The sequence below is a fragment of the Limanda limanda genome, chromosome 18 (assembly GCF_963576545.1).
Source record: "Limanda limanda chromosome 18, fLimLim1.1, whole genome shotgun sequence".
In the NCBI taxonomy this organism is placed as follows: Eukaryota; Metazoa; Chordata; class Actinopteri; order Pleuronectiformes; family Pleuronectidae; genus Limanda; species Limanda limanda.
In genome coordinates this window covers 11,484,918-11,507,530 of record NC_083653.1, presented here as the reverse complement: position 1 = coordinate 11,507,530, position 22,613 = coordinate 11,484,918, and the positions used below count along the sequence as shown (strand labels likewise).

The 22,613-nt window shown below is 42.0% G+C and overlaps 1 protein-coding gene across 1 annotated transcript in view; it reads right to left on the bottom strand.

Moving 5' to 3' along the window:
* Positions 1–2,629: 2,629 nt before the first annotated feature.
* Positions 2,630–22,613, bottom strand: part of si:dkey-71h2.2 (low density lipoprotein receptor adapter protein 1) — a 40,135-nt gene continuing 20,151 nt past the window's right edge. Inside the window, exons 2-10 of the mRNA XM_061091696.1 lie at positions 18,556–18,698; positions 16,096–16,208; positions 9,784–9,898; positions 9,213–9,285; positions 8,885–8,971; positions 7,582–7,742; positions 6,696–6,730; positions 3,790–3,815; positions 2,630–2,676 (exon numbers count right to left, since the gene is read on the bottom strand). Coding sequence (XP_060947679.1) covers positions 2,630–2,676; positions 3,790–3,815; positions 6,696–6,730; positions 7,582–7,742; positions 8,885–8,971; positions 9,213–9,285; positions 9,784–9,898; positions 16,096–16,208; positions 18,556–18,698 — 800 coding nt within the window. The remainder of the gene's footprint in view (positions 2,677–3,789; positions 3,816–6,695; positions 6,731–7,581; positions 7,743–8,884; positions 8,972–9,212; positions 9,286–9,783; positions 9,899–16,095; positions 16,209–18,555; positions 18,699–22,613) is intronic.

The window sequence follows — 22,613 nt, the reverse complement described above, 5'->3', positions numbered from 1 at the left end:
AAATATCTATAAGTGTGTACAATTTGGAGCAGCTTGATTGAATTTGAGGACTTGAATTAATGACTGTTGGGCCTTGGTGGAGGTTTGTGCTCAGAGTTCCAAGTATTCCATCTTTGTTTGTTTGGAACGGATTGGTTGAAAAAGTCATTCAATAACAAAGCTGAAAGGATGAGGAAATATTGCAAAACATAATTTCTACTCATGAGGAAATATGCTTGAGAGACGTGGCTCGATAGATCAACTATAGACGTGCTGGGAGCTATTTATGATACCCAAACAAAGTTGGCGTTTCAGCCCGTCAGGAACGAAACAATGCAATTAAGCTTCATGGCATAACCTGATAAGCCATCCAATTATTCTGCAGCGGGTGTCATGACAACAACACCGAGTCCCCACCGTCTCCCGCTGTCACAATCATTCTCAGTCATGATCCGATGAATACACAGAGAGTGGTGGATGGAAAAATCTCTTAAAAGTCGAAGCACAGCAAAATTTTTGTCTGTAACATGATCCGAGACGACAACGTGAACAGCATCTATCCATGGGGATTGAATGGGTTTTTTTTGGGGGGGGGGGGGGGGGCTTACCAATTCAAGAGTTACCAACGCTAGTATCAAAAAAAAAAAGAAATAAAAACCACATACAATTAGATTTGTATAAATTGTCTAACCTAAAGCAAAACATACAAGCAATGTAGACATTCACATATCAACAAGTGATAATTATCATTAAAAACAACGACCTGTGTGAAATCCTACTTCATTTACAATACATACAATATGCATACATATGTTACACAGCTCCGACATTGAAAAAATACAGCATACGGAAATAGGTTTCTTTATTTGTAATGTCTGGCCTTGGGGTACCGTTGTTTTTGTAACCGGTCTTCAGACTGTGGCCGGTAAATTATAGGTGAGACATTGTTTCTGCTGCAGTGTTCAGCGCTGAATATGAGTTTTCTTTATATCACAAACCTGTTGACACTGACAAAGTGAACACACCAATAGATTGTCAGTGGATTATAATCCTGATGACTGAGTTATCTACAACAGTAAGGTTGTGAGTTTGCATTTAGTCTTATTTGAATGTATATGATGCAAAACCATCTACAAATTTGTTCACCTTAAATGGGCACTCCACAGATTTTACATATCAAGTTCACTTTACTCATCATGTTTAGTCATTGTCGTCCATCTTCGTTTATAGTCTTTGAATACCACACATTCTCTGAAATCTTACATATGAATTTGATTGTGGCTCCGGACAAAGTTTACCAATATAACCCTGATGATGTCATACTGATGTCATCACCACGTGAACCCGGAGCCCACGACTTTACAACAACAACAAGCATTATGGGAAATGTAGGATCTGGGGTTTTTGGAGCTTGATATATTATGTCATTAGATCATTTATCTTCTTTACTTATGCTGTTTAAGTTGCTTGTGGTTCTTGACTGTAGTTTGTCATTACGATGCATTTATGCTGCCATCAATAAGAAGATGACACATGGGTACAGTGTGTCTAATTACTACATCACATACTGTGTCATTGTCAACAGAAGTGCTCCAATCAGCGCAACACAATCAAGGACAAATGTATAATTCTCTCAGCGTCGCTGCAGAAGATTCGTATCAGCTTCTGACGCTGGATCTCGTCCAGTGACGGCCGGAGGAACAGCTGCCAGTCGCATCAGATTAACAAGATCTGAGAGCTCTCACATTTTCAGAGAGTGATGGCAGCCTTCACACACACATACATGTTTTTTTTTTACGCAAAATAAATCTTCATCAGGGATTTACAAGTGGAATCCATGTGCTACAGTGTTTTTACACATTGTAACATTAAAAGGAGGAGACTTGGTACAATAGTCATTCGAGTCACTGGATATCTGGCAATCTTAGGAAGTGAAACATTTCCAATATCAATATATTGTCCAATATTCTTCATATTATAAGTGAGCCATAGGCGGCTGTTCCATTTCTATTGATATCATAGGTGTTGCTCTATGTTTGATTGTTTCTGTTCATCTGAGTGTGGTCAGGGGGCAACAATTGGAGAATTCGGAAACAAAAACAATTGAAACTTTACAAAGCACCTTTTCTCTTTGTTTTCATCAATCTCTTTATGTATTTCTGCCTTTTCTAAATGACCCAAAGCATCTTTTCTTTTCTCTATGTTCTCTACAAGGTTTTCATTTTGACACTCATGTCAATACCAACACATGTAATGAACCAATGTTAGCCAATGAAATAGGTTGTCAGATCATTTTCAGTTTTTTTAGTTGAAATATATAATTTTTCATGTCATTCATGTAGCACTATTTGAACACCAACAATGATCGGTAATTTGTGTGTTGAGTGGCATTCACAGAAACACCAGTTTATAATATCAGGCTTCATTCTGACTCCTCTGCAGCAGCGTCTGAATTTCAAACACAGCCTCTCAGATTCTGGTTATGCACCTGGGAACATGTTTATTTTCTCCCTGTTCAGTTGATGTATTTTCGTTTTTTATCTCAGGGACTGTGATATGATTTTGTTGTGACAGTGTAAAATGGGCAGTTCTTGAAAAAACTCATGGTTGCAGATTGACTACAGATCCTCTGTGCAGACGTCCTGCGGACTCAGAGCTGCATCGTCAGAGACGGGGTCGGAGCGGGACTCGGCCAGTCTGACAGGGACAGAGAGAGAGAGAGAGAGAGAGAGAGAGAGAGAGAGAGAGAGAGAGAGAGAGAGAGAGAGAGAGAGAGAGAGAGAGAGAGAGAGAGAGAGAGAGAGAGAGAGAGAGAGAGAGAGAGAGGGAAAAACCAAATTGCATTGAGGTCGGAGGCATTAAATATTTACTATTTTCAAAAAGGTTCACAGTATTTTGCAAAAGGTTAAAAAAACAAAAGACAAAATGCAGTTGCATGTTTGATGATGGACTTACAATGAACGAACACACAGAGTGCAATGTGACGAGTCATGAGTGGCATCAGGCAGGTGGAGAATTACAATACCTATGAGGTTCCCCACATTAAGAACAATCACCATCGGAAACCAAATGATGACTTGATCACAGAAAGAACAAAGCTGTGGCTCCACAACTGATTAGATGATTTAAAGGTTCAGTGTAGAATGTAGTGATATCTAGTGTTGCAGTTGCATGTTGCACCTGAATATCTCTCACCTCACCCTCCCTTTGCAAACATGAAGGAGGACCTGTGCTAGCCTTCAGTTGTCATAGAAACCTCAAAAGGTGTTTAGTTTGTCCAGTCTGGGCTATTGTAAAAAACATGGCGGCCTCAATGGAAGAGACCCACTCCTTATAAAGTATACAAATATAAAGGGGTCATTCGGTTAAAGAAAACAACAATTTGTAGAATTTACGTCACTACACACTCAAGGATTATTTTGTATTCAATTTCTGCCAATAGATCCCTTTCACCTAAATCTTGAGCTCTGAGGAGCACGTGAATGCACAGTCAGTCCATTCAGCTTCTGATTGGTTTGTTCAGACACATGTGCTCTCTAACAGGAAGCAGGGTGGTGATTGTGAATGTGTTGAAGGTGGAAAACAGATAAGGGCCGTTTCTTCTCATGAGCATTTACCACACATTGATCCCTCACGTTGCATTTATATTCAAAATGTAATGAGTGGGGTAAAGTACTCATAATATGTGGTTTTGTTACAGGTGAAATCAAAAATGCACAGATTTAGATGCTTATGGTTATTTAATGATAGCTCTTTCCAGGATGGCGTCATGCAACATGCAAACATGAACTGACTGAGCACATCACTCACCGGTGTCCATCTCTACTTCCATGTTGCTGCATGCCGGGCAGAGGACAGAAGAAGAAAACCATGATGATGCGAATCAAAGGTCAAAATAAGTGAAAACACTCTTTTGCTGAAGCTGTTCACAGAGAGGAGACTTTCAGGAGAAGTGCGAGTGCACGGCCGCGAGTGCTGTCCCTGCTCCGCCATGCATACAGTAAAGAAACACTAAAAGAGGCTTAAACCACAAAAGGAGGCCTCTCCACTCCATTTAGATAAGGTTTAAATTATTTAAGCATCTCCCAGTTTATGATGGAACCAAAAGAGCGTTTACATAATAGTCACTTCAGCTTTAAGGTCAACGCTTGTATTAGAAGTCTTAAATACAAATCAAACCATTTAATTAAACCCATAAACAAAATTATTCGCCAATCGTCCTGGTAGCAAGAGCAGAGCCTCCACTTGAAGAAAAAATCTTCAGTTGGAAAAACTCATGTTTATACCGAGCACACCCCCTGACCTGTGCTCACACACATTTATATACGATTCTGCTGGTTGTATCGCTAAATATACAGCACTGGCAAGGACTCTTATAGCTGCTACTTGAACCCAAGGGGCAGTGGAAGAGGTTTAAAGTTCACCACTACCCAAGCAACTGACACCCACAGCAAGTTTTAGATTCACGTGCTCTTAACAAGGGTGAAAGGGAAGCAGAGAAGGAGCTCATGACGCCTGCTGAGTGGTCTATGAGAGGTCTGTGTTTTTCTGCTCAGCGATCAGATTTCATGTTTGCTAAAATCCAAGACCACATCCCCTGCTCTGCTGGTCCACAGTCAACGTACATGTAACATTAAATAGGTGCGACAGTTGTGACATCTCAGTGTGATGGAGAACGATCCAGGTTTCAAGATCAATCTCATCCACAGCTCACACGCCGACACTTCTGCGGAGGAGGTCTCTGCCGCGGCACTCCCAAAATCCTTCAGCCCCTACCAGCAGGATGTCACATTTATCAAGTGTTCCACCTTCTCTACATTTGACAGCCACCCACGCTGGTGGTCAGTATTCACCCCCGTCCCTGCTGAGAGCAGCCCCCTTGATGACCTGCCTTCCTCCTCTGATCACACACACACACACACACACACACACACACACACACACACACACACACACACACACACACACACACACACACACACACACACACAGTCTGTGTAATCTCTGCCTCTCATTTACCCTTTACCTTAAACCAAAGTGTTTCGTGTTGCAATGAAACAAACTGATATATTAGCCGCGGGCTAACAAAGCTTAATGAGTGGGCATCTCTTTAATGTTTAGGTCAACATCTTTCCACTGCTCCTCTCTCTTTATGATGATGATACAGCACTGCAAGACACACACACACACAAACACACACACACACACACACACACACACACACACACACACACACACACACACACACACACACAGAATCATCTGGTTGTATGAGGACATTGAGAGCCATGCATAGTGTGCAGACAGTTTCTGAATTGTGTGGCCTACATCCTCAGCAGTTTGTGCTGCATGGAAGGGCGTTGTTTAAGAGAGGTTGAGTCTGTCAGAGTTACAAAATGCACTTCCTCCCACAAGCCAGAAAGGAAGCCACAGTATCCTGGATACAAACACCGCCCCTTGAGTTTTACCCATTTTTGAAGTCATCAAATAACTATGACCTGTACTGCAGCCAGCCACCAGGGGGGCGATCTTGACACTCTGGCTTACCTTACGGGCAGCTGTCCTTTCCTCTATCTTAACATACAGTCTATGGTGCAGAATAAGGTTTCTGTATGTCCGTATGAGTGAGCTCATCCATGCTTGACTTCTGTTGAGTCACCATTAAACCGTGAGACACACATTTTACTTTCTCTCTGCTGACGATTCTCGGCCAGGAACAAAAAATTTCACAGACTGCTGCACTTTCAAGGAGAATAAAAAGTTGTTGCATCGTAATCCCGGCTCAAAGGGATGATGCACGCTGGGGCGCCCATCTGGGCTCAGCTCTGTCAGCAGAGGCGGCGGATCTTCTCCACAGTCGTTTCTATTGTCTGCTGCAGTTTGTTTGCTCCACAGCGACCTTTGCAAGAGTTAATGATGCTTGCTGGCTACACATGGTTTCTACAGTCAACTCGGCTTGTTGATCGTTTCATCAGCCCAATCACATGTTTCTGTTAAATTGTGAATGCATATTGCCAATTCTGTTACTTTCTTTTCACCTTCTATTGTACAGTACAGTTGTGTTTACACTCCTCTATCATAACTAACAACTGGAGCTCTCTCAGCTGCAGCTGCAATTTAAAAACCTTCTAAAAAAAACTTGAAATAAACTATGTGTTTTTAAATGATTACTATCAATTAATTCAGAAATTGATTGTACATGTATAAGAAGATGAAACGGCATCTGTGACATCAGTCCTTGAGTCACAAAGTTCCAAAATGCACTTTGTGAAAACCCCTAGCCTCACCCTCCCCTTCCGAACCTGCAGGAGAAACTAAAGTGACCTTCGGGTAAAAAGTGAAAAGCCTTCTCTTCTCTTGAGCCAGGGTTTGGTCATGGGTAATTATACTCTACTGAATTGTAAATATAATTATGAATATTAAAAGAGTGAATGATTGTCTCTGTATGTTGGTCCTGCGATACGCTGTCTGTACCCACATCTCCAGACCGACATTAGCTGTGATTGGCTCCAGCTCCCTCCACAACACTAAAAGCATCAGTGCTTTAGATAATATTTAAATGCATTATAAATATTTTATACATTTTGGTTGATAGATTCCCCCTAAAATCCTAAGCACTGGACCTTTAAGTGTTTAGTGTTGAAAATTAGATTCATAAATTAATTAGTACTGTATCCCCAGTGTTGTTCAGCCTTGCAGTCATAAGCAGAGGTTACCTTGAGAACGCATCATCCAGTCCATCCTCCACATCCTGTTGAGACATAAACAATATGAATTAATACACTCATCCATTACTTCAAATTACAATCCTGCTGCCTTGTGCATCTCAACAGACTCTGTCGTCCGTCATAACTTTATTATATCTAATTCAAAAGACACATAATTTACTCCGTGAGTGACTGTACAATCTAATCCTGCAAAATACATCATCTTATAACCACTAAGACTGTAACACAATCCATTCTCATATATCGATATCCCAGAGAGGGAAAATCATGCAAACATGAGATCCAACCTGTTTAAATCCGGCTTGTGTTTCTCTATTTCATTGCTGATGGATACAATCAATTCAAGTTTGAGAGGATAAATTATCATATTTAACCCGATGCAGGACGTATATTACCACACTTTCTAGAAGAGGAGAGAATAGAAGATGAAGTTGGACTGAATTAAAACAGAATGTCTCTAAGTGAGGTGAAAATCCTTCAGGGAAATGATGTAACAGTGAAAACAGATGAATTTCTCAATGTGAGTTCAGTCTGTAAGGAAAATATTCTAAAGAACATGCTGCCACCTAGTGTTGAACACGTGTAAGTGAACTTGAGACGTTAAATTTATTGCAGGAGTTTACTTTCAGGACTATTTAAATGGACTGTTGCTTATGATTTCCTGAGTCAAAAACTCAACAAAACATAACATACTTTCACTGTGTAGCCATGACAATAGTGCTGATTTGTTTTGTTGGATACATGCTTGGATTGTGTTAATGATGAAACAGCTCCGATGATGAACAGGCCTTGAAAAGAGGGAGGTTTTACACAAATATCTAGACAACAAAGATACACAAAAATCAGCCGATCGGAGGCAGATGGTCTGACCTACCCAAGAGTCATGTTTGATCGGCCGCCTTCGAGAGGGGTTACTACGAGGTGAGAGCGAGCTGAGTGCGGCGGAGAAGAAAGGCCGAGACCGGAGTCTCTCCTCCATCCGGACAGGCTTGTGGGCCGCTGGGTGCGTCGGAGAAGGAAGGTGTGGACGAGAGGTTGATGGGTGGATCAGAGAAAGTGCAGCGAACAATGGACGACACAGGAGGTGAGATGGAGAGAAGACAGGGGAGCGAAAAGGGTGGAGAACAGACACAGAACGAGAGAGAGAGGAGGACACTTGTCAGTTGTTTTTTGGGGCACGTTTCCGGACCACTGGCACTCGCACCTTAATTCATGTAAATCACGTCGGTAAAACTTTCATACACCTCTCTGAGTTCCTCCCAGAGTCCTTGAAGGCTCACATCAGCTTTTCTCTCTGTCCTTTGGGCCAGTTCCACCGGGAGCAGAGCACATTTTAATTGAAAGGAGCTGGAAAAGCCAGGCCTGGACCAACAACAGTCTGAATGGGTGATTAAGTCTCTTTTTATTTTTGGACTGTTTGACCTCCTGATGAGTGTAAAAAATATTTGACCTATAAATGTCAAGGCTATTTGAAAGTGTTGAAAAACAGCTGCTCTACTGAATGACTAATGAGCCTTGAGTAATTAGGCGATTGGTTCTACGTGTGTGTGAGAAATTATTGAGTGAAATTTGTGTGACAGGTCACACTACATTGTAAATTGTAATATGCAAGTGAACACAGCAGCTTTTTTTTAGTTCTGAGTTCACTAAATGCAATATATTACAATTGTCGTTTTTCACAGCGAAACCCCAGAATTGGAAAACACCAAAATAACTACTAGCCAGCTACAATTGCTTCGACCTGTACAGCCCAAAACAATCTATTTAAAATAAAATTATTTGAATGCATCAACAACATTAAAAGTAAATTCCTGAGTGACTCAAATTTAAATGAAGGGAATGCTCTTGTTTCGCCTCATTCCCATCTACTAACATGGGGGATTCAGGATTTATAACCTAAACTGCAGCCAGCATGTCCATGTACAGTCTAAGTCCTGGAGCAGTAACCACTTGTGAAACTCTGTTAGAGAAATACATGTCTTGCTATTCTTTATAATGGAAAAAATGCTTATAGAAGTTACAATCCTTCTTCAGGAGTGAGATGGATCATCATCAGTTGTTTTTAAGTATTTCTAAACACATTATCTTTGGTTCAATGGTGCTGCCTCTTACTGATATAAACCATGTCCCTTATTGGATTTGAAACTGTGGTTGAGGACGGAGTAAAACAAACGTACCTGCTGGAACACACTGACTGTCTGTTGTCTCTGTCGGCGTGTTGCTTGGTTCACAGGAGCAGCAGGGCCTGGTCTTCTTGCCTTTGCCTGTAGACACAAAATCTATTTGAAAAATTGAAACCAAAAGAAAACGATAGGATGTATTTACATTTGATTTTTATTCCCTGATGATGAGAGGCAGCTTTAGATGCATAAAGTACAGCAGTGTCACATATACAGAGCAGTGCAGAAAGTAAGGGAGAGGAGGTCAGCGGGGGAAATTTCCAATACCGATCCTGCCACACTGAACTCACCCCAAGGTCACTTTCCCTTTGTTCAGTGAACTCACCTTCCTGAGCAATCTCCCAAAGATCCAGAGCCACTTTAAAGGCCTGGGCTACTGTTAAGGTCACAGCCTGAGCCTGAGAGAGGAAGAAACACAGTAACAACACAAAGAATCACACAGTGAGAAGCTGTCATTCCAGTTGTGTGGTCTGGAGAAGGTTTGGATTTAATGTGTTCAAATTGATTTCTTATCAATTAGATGCAAGTTTCATATTTATTCAAAATAATATATATATTATATCAGTTTGAATGTTATATTTTTCTATTGAAATTATACTATTAAATCAAATTAATGTAATAGCTTCCTGACTTGCTTGGGGTGAGGTGGCCTTACAGAGGTTGCCACAAGATGGAGCTATCTACATTCATGTCGCTTGTTGCCTGATAGAATTCATTAGATATACACTGAAGTCCATCCCCAGATAAACTGAACTCCTCACCTGCTAAACAATGTATTCAATAACCACCAGCTATAAACAGTTAAAAACAGATAAACACTGGAATATATGTCTAAATTCAGGTAAATGCAGTTATATACTGGTAAATAGAAGAAAGTCACAGTACTGCAGACTTACAATCTTCCTCTTCTGGCAGAGGAAAGCGTGGCACTCCAGTGTCTCGTTGAACTGACTCTGGGAGACGTACGCAAAGACCTTGTCCTGAGTTTTATCCGCTGTGCAGTACGAGATTCTGGAAGAGAAGAGGGAGAAGAAATAATGACAGGAAATTTACACCAACACCATCCATCGACCTGACGTTGCATTTATAATGATAAACAAAAGAACAGGGACCAGTCTGTCACCTTAACGTCATGTGGAATCCCAGGATGTACATGTAACCCAGCAAAGACAACACGTGCAGTTCATCAGCTACTAGCCTGCACTCTTTATCAAACCTTGCACATCAAGGTAAAGTGCTCTGCAATCTGGGCCATAACTTTGCTTTTGTGCTCAACCTTTTGCATATGCAAACCAGCCACTGCAGGAGCAGAGCAGTGCTGATGAATAATATGCTGATCAGGTCCCACAGCTGGGAGCAGTGGAGCAGGACGCACATCAGCAGCAGTGACGTGAAGCTGGTGCTCCATCCCTTCAGAGTGCTTCAGTCAAGCATGTTTAAACGTTATGTTCAAAGTGCTGAGCAGGCTTAAAATATGTAAATAAAAAAATAAATCAAATAAATGGGGAAAAAATAGGAAATGGGAAAACCTTTAAACATTTAACATCATAAATAATTAAGGATTAAAGTATTGCACAATAGCAGAGGAAATCAAGGTCACAACCCAACTTGAATTAAAAGTTAAGTATGAAAAGTCAAGCTCAAATGTTGATATACTTTTGGTTTTTGGGGATTTCTTTGTTAAATATTATGATAATTTAGGTGCATTTGTTTGCCTTTCATGAGATTTAGAAAACTGTTCATTTCTGAAATGATCTCCCTCATGTTAAATAATATATTGCGACCTCTTGATGTGAATGTCTTTTGTTTCAGATTACGTCGTGGTCCCTGCTGAGTCACTCTGATTCTCTCCTGGATCTAATATCTGCTTTTCCAAGGAGTCGACTTGTCTGCAAATCCAGCCGACGGCCACCGGGTCTGTGATTTTTAATGCTTATCTAAAACCAATCTAGTCAAACTCCACGGTGCCATTTCGCTCCCCTGCAACAGCTCGCGCGGGTTCACTGAAGCGATTGGTTTTGTCTTCTTTCATGCATGCTATTAAAGGCAGTATCGATTGGGAGGCTCCGTGTGTCTGGTCTGAGGTTGTAACCCTGAACAAGCAGTCTGTATAACAGATATGTAAATGAGCCAAGGTGACTGATGCATTTGAACTTTGTCCCTATAATTAAACGCGCATCCTCTATTGCGAGGAGCATAAAAAGCAATTTGGTGTGTTTGACTGCAGAGACGTTAAATCACATTCAGTCATTCTATTTAAATCATTTAAATCTATTTAGTGCAGGTCCCGTTCTAAACCTGCCTGTTTAGAATTTTTATAAAAAGTCTATAGAGCAGAGTGAAGTTTATAACTTTGTGTTCGTCCACCTGGTTTAATCTGCAGTAAAGATTTCATTTTAAATGTTTTTCATAAAATGAATCTGAATTTGCATCATTTCTGTTCACGTGTGTTGTTCATGCGTAAGTTTGAATGATTTAGCAAACTGGTTTTATTTTTTCATCCATTGCATTGTTGCCTACTTCAGTGGTCGGTCAAGCGAGTGACACAATCTACTGAGCAGAACTTTTCAAAATAAAAGCTCTGACAGACCAAAAGGTGGTTGTAAGTAGGTAGATTTAGAAATTCAAGGTCCTTCAACACATGTCGTCATCATCACTAAAGGACGACGCCACAGGACTGAGGTCAGCAGTGTATAATCGGTACAGTAACTTCTAAACAGCGCTCAGCGAGGGTTGTTGTCGGCAGCCACTCATCTGCCGCCCGACATCAGAAGAGGCACTAAAAAGGAAGTAATTAATTTGCTCAAACAATGAGCATGAACTCACCAGCCTTCGCATCCCACTCGCGAATTGTTTACTGGTTTGCACCACTGATGCATGACCCACATAGCAATGCCCAGGACACCCCCCACCCACTTACTAGTTCACCCCCCCAACACCAACCCCCACATTCGGGCTCATATTTGAGCCTTAATTGCATAAAATATGAGCAGAGAAGAAGTTGATGGGGTTGACCCATTTAGGTTCAAAAACAAAGACTGATACAAACAAGCTACTGTAACTTATGAACTTAAATATAATTTATTGATGTCCTAACTACTTTTTAACTAGTAAAATGTCACTATATTTGATTGAACTTGTATAGTTCAGGCCTCTGTGGGTTTGTATGTTGCTTCAGTGACTGAAGCAAAGGTAAAGCTGATGTTTCATAGCTTTAATTAAAGGCAATAAGGAAGTTGGAACAGGATAAACAATTATTTCAATGTTGTCAGTCATTTGAGTTTGCTTTTTCTTTTTTTATTTATATATTTGTGCTTATAAACACAAGGCAATCTCTGCGATCCGCAGGCTCATCTTGCTCACGGTGCGTTTTTGTAAATAAGTTTCCAGAGGTTCTGAGACAGATTTCTCTAAACGCTTGTCGACGAGCAATTCCACTAATTCAGTGTCACACATTCAGCCTGTATGCATAAGCTAAATGAGCAAATAGGTCAGTCCATGTGCTGTGCCGGTTTGACCAGCTCGTTTTCCCCCGACATCTGTATCAGAAGTGTAGTGTAGTATGATAATTTGCAGCAATACACTTTCAGATTTGAAATGTGAACAAAGTAATGTAATGACGGCAGGCAAAATTGAAAATATGAAATTTGCAAACGCACCGGTCGATAATCAGTCGCCACAAGGCCAAAAGAACAGAATCCTCGGGAATCCACTTTTCTACTCAACTGCTGCATCAAGTAGAAAACGTTTTTTATTGCTTTGCCTGCGATGTGGCGAACAATGGCTCACATTCACCAGATAAGCCCTCAGCTTGAAACAACAGGGGGAAAAAAAGAATAATTGACAGCATCACAGAGTTTTCACTAACAACAGAAGCTGAGCTGTCAGGTTGCATCATATCTCCAAAGAGGCTCTGCGTGCCGCACCCCTTTGATCTCCTCGCAAGGAAGAGGGGGGATATCACTGGAAATATTTTAATATTTACAGTACGGCCTGAATAGAACTTCACACATCAAGCTTCTCACCGGATAAAGCAGACGTGTTGTTTATCACAACAATGGACTGCTTTTGTTCGACTCTCACTCAGACATGAGCCCAATAATGAAAAACAGCGGTTGTCAAAAACTATTTTGCAAAAAAAAAAAAAGAAGTCAAGAAGCAGTCAGTCATGCTAACAGAGATGAGTCAAAAATATTTGCACAAGCAGCACGATCACGTTCCTGCGTCCTCTGCTTACAGATCCCGAGGAGGCGTCTCGCAGATCTGACGGCTTGTCAGATCTGCATCATTAGCAGGTGGAGCGTCAGTCGGTGTGGCAGCCCTCACTCTCTGACTCATATGTTCGGCTGATTGATATGCTGGTGGGCCACTAAGAGCTCCTGTCGGAATATCAATCACCATCAGAGAGGAAGCTGAACACGCTCACAACCTTCTGCTCTCCAGGAAATGTTAAATAAATAAAGGATTTTCTAAAAGGACAAACAACACAGACTGATGGTATAAGAAGGCAATTAAGGGTTTCGACCAGGTTACTTTATCATTGCTGTGAGTCGACATAACTCTGCATGAGAACTTTGTGATGCTTCTCCATCCGCTTTTCACTTTGACAGGTCGTCTCCTTTCATTGGCTGATTGCTCTCCTCAGCTGGACCGGCCTCATGCTGGGATGGTGATGGCCGACTTCTGATCAAATGAGTCAGTAACTTCAGTGACTTCAGCTGGACCTTCCCTAATGTTGGGAGATGGTGATGGTGATGGCCGACTTCTTTTCGATGCATCGTTACAGGAGGTTGACTTGACTTGAGTGGGAAGATCAAGCTCATAATATAATGTCAGTGTCTGGTGCTTTTAAAACTGAAAAGTGTGCCGCTGTTTTAAAAGTGAACACTGATAAGTATGATATTGTATCATGTGTGTGTGAGTTGGGAGATGTGTGTGGGTGTGTGGGTGTGTGTATGGGTGGAATTGTGGTTTGGGGGTTGTAGAATCCTATTAACTCTATTTCCAATGTCATGCACAATATTCCTTCCAGTCTGTTTTCAACCCTGAAGGGAGAAAAGCTCTGTTTCCAGTGAGTGTGGAGACACAATTAACTCGACATGCACACAGTGGTACACAACACACCCTGTGTGGTGCAGCCAAGCTTGGACATGTGAGCACACGTTTCCTCGTATACCTTTGGCAGCCAACTCTCTGCTCCCTCACTCGTTAGCACAACAAACAGAGGCCGATTTGATCCATTCTCTTACATCCGCTCTCCGCTGTCTTTCACCCCTCACTTGCTTCCTTGGCCAATAAATGGATTATGTGCAGCAAAAATAAGATACAAGGAAGGAGGGGTAGGAGGGGGAGAGGAGCTTTAAGGAGGAGGTGGGGGTGGGGAAGGTCTCATAAAGGGGATAAATGAATCCTCAGTCAACCCGGGCTCCGTATGTGGCCCCCTCAATCTCTCCTGTACCATTACTCGGGGAGGGTGGGGGTGATGGCAAACACTGGCAGCGTGAGCTTCAAAGCGAGCAATTAGTCGTGGGTATTCCTGCGTTCAGAGCACCGGCTATGTTAATATGAGCAGGAAAGATTTGTGGCGCCGCAGTGAGGAGGTACGGGAGAGGGAGGGGGGGGGGGGGGCGATACGGAGAGGAGAGAGGGGAGATCAAAGATGAGGCTGATTCCCCGGCCCGGTGGTCTGCTGCCGCTGATAAGGTGGATGAGAAGGAGACGCGGACCTGTGCGCACTCGTCCTCATTGCAGCCTGTTCTGTCATCACAGTCCAGCGCTGTGATATTCAGACTGTAATCCTCAAGGACACCAGGCCCGGTCGACATTACAGGGTGGTCTCAGGCCAGGAAAACACACCACACACAAACACACTGATCTGTTAGAAGGAAACCTTGCACGATGCTGGAAAAGGTTAATTTTAAAATTGTTATTGAGAGAGAGAATAAGAGACCCTCCCACGACAGTCCATTCTTGTAATTGGTTGCTGAGTGAAATGATCAAAGATGAGACTGATAACAACTGAGCAGAAAATGCTTGGTTCAGTTACGAAACAAGGCAAAACAGTGGAAAGTGACCTAGAAAGATGATATCACTGTCTTCATGCGTCAAATGAAGCCACCTTCGTTAGCAGCGTAAGATAGAGGGGATTCAAAATGTACAAAAAAAACGCAGATGCCGATATGCATGTGAACGGCTCATATCATCCAAACGAGGAATCAGTCGGGCTCAGGTCATGAAGTATTGAATTTTCTGCATGAAGGTTGCAGGTTTCTTTGTGAATTCAGATTCTGATTTTTGTTCTAATTTCAAAACACATGAGGAAACAGCATGAAAATCAGTGTGAAATTTCAAGGCAATCATTTGTTAAAATGTTTCAGTCAGGACTAGGGTTGCAAAGGGGTGGAAAACTACGCAAATTAAACGCTGAGCAATAAAAACATCATTCAAAACCCTATTTTAAAGATGTATGGAATGCAGCACACACTGCACGTTGAATTTCAACCCTCCACTGTGCATTCTTCCATCACATGCACAGATAATTCCCAGCATCCTTCACTCTACAGCAGGGCTATTGAGGCCTGCTGTAGTGTGCAGGACTAGTCAGGTAAGTTCCAATGATATTACTGGGGAAAATATATCAGCATGCTGATTGAGGATTGTTCATCTGTTCATCTAGCCTATTTCGATTAAATTAGCCATCAATTGTAAAATATTTTCACAGACGATTCCAATTGTTTGGCTAACTATTTATATCTCTGGCATTGCATTAGTGTTTTTTTACGAACTTTTTTCTCATCTTACTCTACAGAACAATGCCACATGCACTATCTCATGTGTGGAGACATTTCACCCAAACATTTGCAAATACTGTGCAAAGACCTATGTTAAGAATGACACAACGATGCAGAAGCATATAGTCAAGTGCCCAAATTTCCTCAGGGCTAAAATCAGCCTATAACAAACAAAATGTTTATATTTATGTCTGTATATGACAAGGTAAATACAGTTAGTATAAATTATCCACAAAATTTCCAGTTTATTCCCGTTAATTCCCGTTAATTCCCGTATATTCCCGTTAATTCCCATGGAAAGTTTCCAACTTTGAATATTCCCGGAATTTTGCAACCCTAGTCAGGACAAAAGTGGTGGACGGACCATCAGACCAGCAGCCTGAGCCTGTGCAGCAAACGTTACCAAAAACCACGTACCTGTATATGGAGACGTCCTCGATGAGGTCTGTGGTCTCTGTGTCTGTGATGACGATGCCTTTCGGTGACACTGTCAGGGTCACTTTCCGAAACTTCTTGGCACTGGCTCTGGCCTGTGAGCGTGAAATGTAAAAAAAAACACACACACACACACACGTTAAATCAGATGTGTAGCCTCAGGTACAGACGGAGGCAGCCTGTCACTCTGACATTAATACAAGTTGATTTCACTTTTGATTAAATACCAAAATAAAAAAACTCAAATGCGTCAGTGGCCTGCGTGAGTTGTCCCAGAAATGTAGGGAATTTATAAAATGTGAGAGGACGGGGGGGAGGAGAGGGCTGCCATGTGTAACCCAGAACGAGTGCTCGAGGTCGGGCTGGCTGCCACCGGCTTCCCCTGCCAGCTCCTCTCCATCTGGACTTTCAGAAATTACAGCCGTAGTGCTGAGCTTGCGGTCTGTGAGAGCGCCTGGCGACAATGACAGTGACCTCCTTATGATAGAGTTAGCGAGAGCAGTTCAGTTTCATACTGAAAATGACATCAGGTGAGGGAATGCAGCATCTACAGAAAAATCCTGCACAAGAACTCACTTTTGCAGGAAGTCGAAATAGAGATGATCGAATGGTATCTTTGATTTAATGAAAACTAGGACTTGTCAGGGACAGCAGGGATGGAACCTCGGCCTAATGCAGCTTGAAACTTTCCCCTTAAACCCACACCCCTTGAATTCAGGGAAACTGGGAGGGGGGGAAACGCTGAATGTGGCAGCTCACTCATGTGGGAAGCGCTAACAACTGGTGCAACATTTTTATGCCGCTATGTTACAAGTGTCGCGCCACGAGGCAAAAACCAATCTGTCAGCTGGAGATAGGCCGAGTTCAGCCTGCCTCTATACACGCTCGCACCCTCTGTCTTGTCTTGTCTTATCGTAACGTATTCAGCCGTCCCATTCAGGTTGATTGGTTTCCAAGGGAACAGACAGAGACAGGCGGAGTTTCTTCTGCTGTCCTGTTGTAAATCAATAGAATCTTAATCCTGCCATTGGGTTCGGTTCTGTGCGTAATTGAGAAAGGAGGGGGTGTGTGATTAGGCTGCATGCGCCAGGTTTTTCTCTTCCTGCAGAGAAAAGGCTTCCCACAGATTAGACATTTTCTTTGTTGGCAGCATTCGGTGAATAGGTGAGCGTGTGTGTGTGCCTGAAGGGAAGACACATGAATATAATGCAGGCATTCATTTGCAAAACATAAAAGGAAAAATGTCGTGGTTTTTTCTTTCTGTCAGCCACACACCAGCCGATTTACATGCAACAGTTTGCAGTATTTCAAAGTGTCACGTGAATTGACAGGATTGTGAATGGACGTGGAGAACCGTGCTCAGGAAGCCTGTGTGGCTCGGTGATGTGGAATAAACATCATATCACTAATCTGACTGCCGCAAGTGTTCAACTCTAGATAATCCTGGATTAGCAGCCATGATCCCGTGTGGCCACGCTGACCCTTATGTAAACACGACCTCGCTGTATGTGCTTGCCAAGAGAATTAGAGACAGTTGGAGGAATTCACCACTTAATTGAGTCATTTCGGTGCAGAGTTTATCGTAAATGGTCTGGAGTTAAATAGTGTTATTCTAGTCTTGATGAGGACTAAGGACCTAATGACACTTCGGCATGCAGTTGGGGAAGACTGGGATGGAACCGCCGACATTCTGGTTAGAGGACGACCGCTCTTCCCCCCCCTCAACGCAGTCGGTTCCTGGACATTTGGATATTTTTCCCCAATTGCCACAAATAAGAAGGCTCATTTTTCCTGCTGATGAAGCACACGCTGCTCCACCAACACTAAATTAGATGATCATCTATGTGACAGTACCCACAATCATTTCCTGAAGATGAAAATATATTTGCAGACTTCTCCCTTCCATCGTGATTTGTTGTACCCCCAGTTGGATAGAGATGTACTTAATTAAAGAACAGGATTTACCTGAACACAAGAAAACACTTTGCAAATGACAGGAATAGAAAACCATTTGGATTGCAAATTTTTCTTGCTGCCTGATTCACCGACACCTCAATGTTCTAAGTGGTATATACTGTAGATATGGAACAACATGTTTGCCAAAATCTGCCCCAAAAACATATTGTCAAGGGTCGTCATGGATGTGACAACTATTTCCCTTGAAGTCATTCAGATAAAGTGCATTGCAGTTTGAGGCTGTAATTTGTGAAACCCACTGGAGAATTTCTATAAAAAGCACCGCTGTAATTGTAATCTTCACAATGTCACCGCTCGAAAATTCATGTTGCTAATGAGGGGGCAACAGAATCTTAGACACAATTGTTTGCGCATAAGGGAATGAATGAGATAATGTGCTGCATAAAGGATTCAAACGAAGATGTGCACAAGCCAAGCTAAAATGTCAGAGTAAAATAACATGACAGAAGGGGAGCGGTGACTCACCGTGGTGACGATTCTGTGAATGGCAGCTGAAGCCATGTCCTCTCCTTTGGGCTGACCCACCAGTGTCATCCCCAGGTACTTCACGTTGAACACCATCCCCTCCAGCAGTGTCTCCTTGGTGTCCGTCCAGTTCTCTGGCAGCTCTGTTGAGACAAAAAGACGGAGAAATTCACCTAAATGCCATGGAGCTGATAACTAATCTTTTTAAATACTTCTGGATGAATGGCATGACAGATTAATGTGTCATGTATAAATGCACAACTCTCAGCTCAGAATTAGTTGACGTTTTAAAATACATGTGCACCGGAAGGTAAGATTAGGATACTTATCAACTTTAGTGAGTGTATGGGTATTTCAGATCATCTCTACCAAGGAGAATATCTTTTCCTTTTGTTTGTTAGTCAGCAGGATTACGCAAATACTACTTGACAAATTACCATGAAACTTTGTGAAAGGATGCTATGGCTCAGGAAAGAACCCATTCAATTCTGGTGCGGATCTGGCCGCAAATAGTGATGCTCATAAAAAGCTGCAGCAAGAAGCAAAACACCAAGTTAGAGAAGACTTATGTTGTTATAAAGTATACATTTTTGGGGGGTTTATTATGAAACTGTTGCAGGACAAATTGGAATATGACGACTAGGGATGCAAAATTCCGGGAATATAAAAAGTTGGAAAGTTTCCATGGGAATTAACGGGAATATACGGGAATTAACGGGAATAAACTGGAAATGTTGTGGGTAATTTATACTAACTGTATTTACCTTGTCATATACAGACATAAATATAAACATTTTGTTGTGTCATAGGCTGATTTGAGCCCTAAGGAAACTTTGGGCACTTGACTATATGCTTCTGCATCTTTGTGTCATTCTTAACATAGGTCTTTGCACAGTATTTGCAAATGTACACAGCCTTTCCTTCTACATTGGATGGGGTGAAATGAGAGAGTGCATGTGCCATTGTTCTGTAGAATAAGATGAGAAAAAAGTTTGTAAAAAAACACTAATGCAATGCCAGAGATATAAATAGTTAGCCAAACAATTGGAATAGTCTGTAAAAATATTTTACAATTGATGGATAAATTAATGGAAATAGGCTAGATGAACGAATGAACAATCCTCAATAAGCATGCTAATATATTTCCCCGAGTAATATCGTCAAAACTTACCTGACTAGTCCTGCACACTACAGCAGGCCTCCATAGCCCTGCTGTAGTGTGCAGGATGCTGGGAATTATCTGTGCATGTGATGGAAGAATGCACAGTGGAGGGTTGAAATTCAACGTGCAAGTGTGTGCTGTATTCCATACATCTTTAAAATAGTGTTTTGGATGATGTTGTTATTGCTCAGTGTTTAATTTGCATATTTATTTATTTTTCAAAATTCCCCAAATTCCCGAGCTCAATATTCCCGTGGAAAGTTTCCGGAAATTTACCGGAAACTGTCCGCCCCTTTGCAACCCTTATGACGACACTCCACAGTCTCGATAACTAATGGGAAACACTTCTTTAACATGGTGAGACAGGGCGTTAGCCTTGGAGGAGGTACGTGGTTTCAGAGGACCCTTCTAGTTTTGTCTTTGAACCTTAAAAACCTATAGACTGCAAGGCCTTGACTCAACCTCATACTGTGGATATTGTCTGCTTGTAATTCTGACTTTTAATCCATCCTTCTTCCTTTAACCACTGAGATTTAAGAGAGATTTGTTGACATCCATTATTGGTGAATAGCAAGAACAAAAACCCAGTATTAGCTCGGTGCTGATAGACTGAACAGACCAAGTCCGACATCCTGCTGCTGCTGTGATTTCCGACAAGCAGCTCCGACCTGTCCTCTAGCTCCCTGCTGCAGACAGGGAGGGGGGCTGTGCCCATGCAGGCATCTTCAAATATCTCTCAGAGACACCTGGACACCCTGCAGAGGAGCGTCAGGCGAGGAGCAACTCAGAAAACCCACTCCTCCAAAGTAAACTTAAGGAGACGATAAGCGAAACGCGATCCTTTCATTCCGATCCACAGCACTTCAAAGCATTAAAACACCAAAGTCTGCTGCGATGGAGGAAAGCAGATAATATGACGAACAGACAAGGGAGTCGTGCCCTGTTCTGTTTTCTGCTCATAACACCGAATAATAAGGGAATTAGACTGACAAAGACCATGAGGGGGAGAGGAAGAATGAGAAACACACAAACACACACACACAAACACACACACACTGTCCAACACTCTACTGGGCCGTACTGGCACCAAACGCTCCACATGGGACGAGCCATCTGTCCCTGGCAGGCCCCATGCAGCTGTGAAGGCGAGCAGCAGAGAAAACCGTCCCCGTTGCGCCGCGTCCAGCAACTCTGAATTATTAACTCGTCTTCAAACGCACCGTGGGGGCGGCTTCGAACCAGCAGAGCACAGCTGATGTTATCACACGCGAGTGCGAAGGTGCCCGGTGGATGCAACGGCTTGCTGCTTCTGACGGTTCTGGATGAGAAGTGCTTGACAGTTCAGAGTGAGGGTTTCATGTTATTTTGTCTCATATGGACGGGTGTGCTTTGAGTCACACTTTTCCTTCAGCGCACTCTTGATCCATGAGGGAATTTAGTTTTTTTTGTTTCTCCTCCCTACAGGAGGTCAGAGGTCAGGTTCAGCCACAGGACAACACAAAGGGAATAATAAGATCAGGGATACTGCAGCGTCCCTGGAGTGGAATTTCCCTCTCACTTCACTGTGCGTTGAATCCTTTGAACATCGCAAACAAGCAGGTTCACTACCTTCTATTGTAATTGAAAGGATACGCAACTGGCAGCTGCGTACTTTTACTAAAAAGGGCAAACAAAAGCAAAATTATGTACATACAATTATATTTTTGGGGTTTACTTTTCAAACAATACGATGCTACACATGTGTATCACTAATTGAACACTAAACCCTTTAAATAAACAGAGTGCTCGGGGTGAAGCTGCTTGTTTTGAACTGGGACACAGTAGCTAATGTGCATATTTAAGACCCTTTTACAGGAATCTCAAAAAACGAGTCCAATGGAAAGTTTTCAATCAATACATGGAGGTTATGGAGGACAGAAACATCAGAACAATAGGACACCACTTAAGAAATCAACCTATAAATAAATGTATATGCCATTAAGGGAGAGAAAAGTTATAATTTTAGCTCAAACTGTTATTTATATTCAACTTTTCTTATTTTATTTTATTATCAGTGAATTTATTATCAGTTTTAACTGTTATTATGTAAAGCTGATTGTGTTGCATGTCTTTATCTATTTTATGTTATTGTCTCTCTGAATACCCCCCCTCCATTATTACCAATTGGTTGAATACATACATAACAGATATGAAGATTGAAAGGAACAGTATGGCAGGAAAAAGGGTCAAATTAAAATAACTAAAATATACTAAATTATAAATCAATCTTCAGTGTTTAAATTCTAGTATAGTTTCAATTGTCCTAAGTCACGTTAGAACAACTCCAGGTCAAAGGCTTCATTGCAGGGTTGCACAGTGTAAACTGTCACACAGCCACAAAGCTAAAGTGCTGCAGTCCATGTTGTGTCTCCACCAGGCTACACACATGAATTATTAAAGAGCTCCATGTTGATGCTGCAGGGTTTCCAATATATTATCCCCATAAAGGAGGAGGGCTTAAATTTTTAATAAATCCTGTGCGAGTGTGCAGAGGCACTGGGACTGATAAGAGTGACAGGAACAAGCGGAGGGAGGCTAATTGGATTTTAACATATTTAAGGGAATAGTGAGGAGCGCTCAGCCTGAACCGTCTCCGGGAGGCCGGAGTTGAAGGATTACATCTGTGACCTCTGCAACTCCAACATGAAGGTGATCTAAGTCAGGCTACATCCACACTAAGTCATCAATTCTGCCATGGATACACCATCTGTGCTACTTTGGAGTTTCAGAACTGCTAAAACTGAGTAGTTTGGAAACACGGCTTGAGCTGTTGAGGTTTGATAGCTCTGGGGGTGCGTTTAAGTCTGGATGTGTAGAAAAGGGGAAGTTTGGAAACAATCATGACAAAACTGTATTT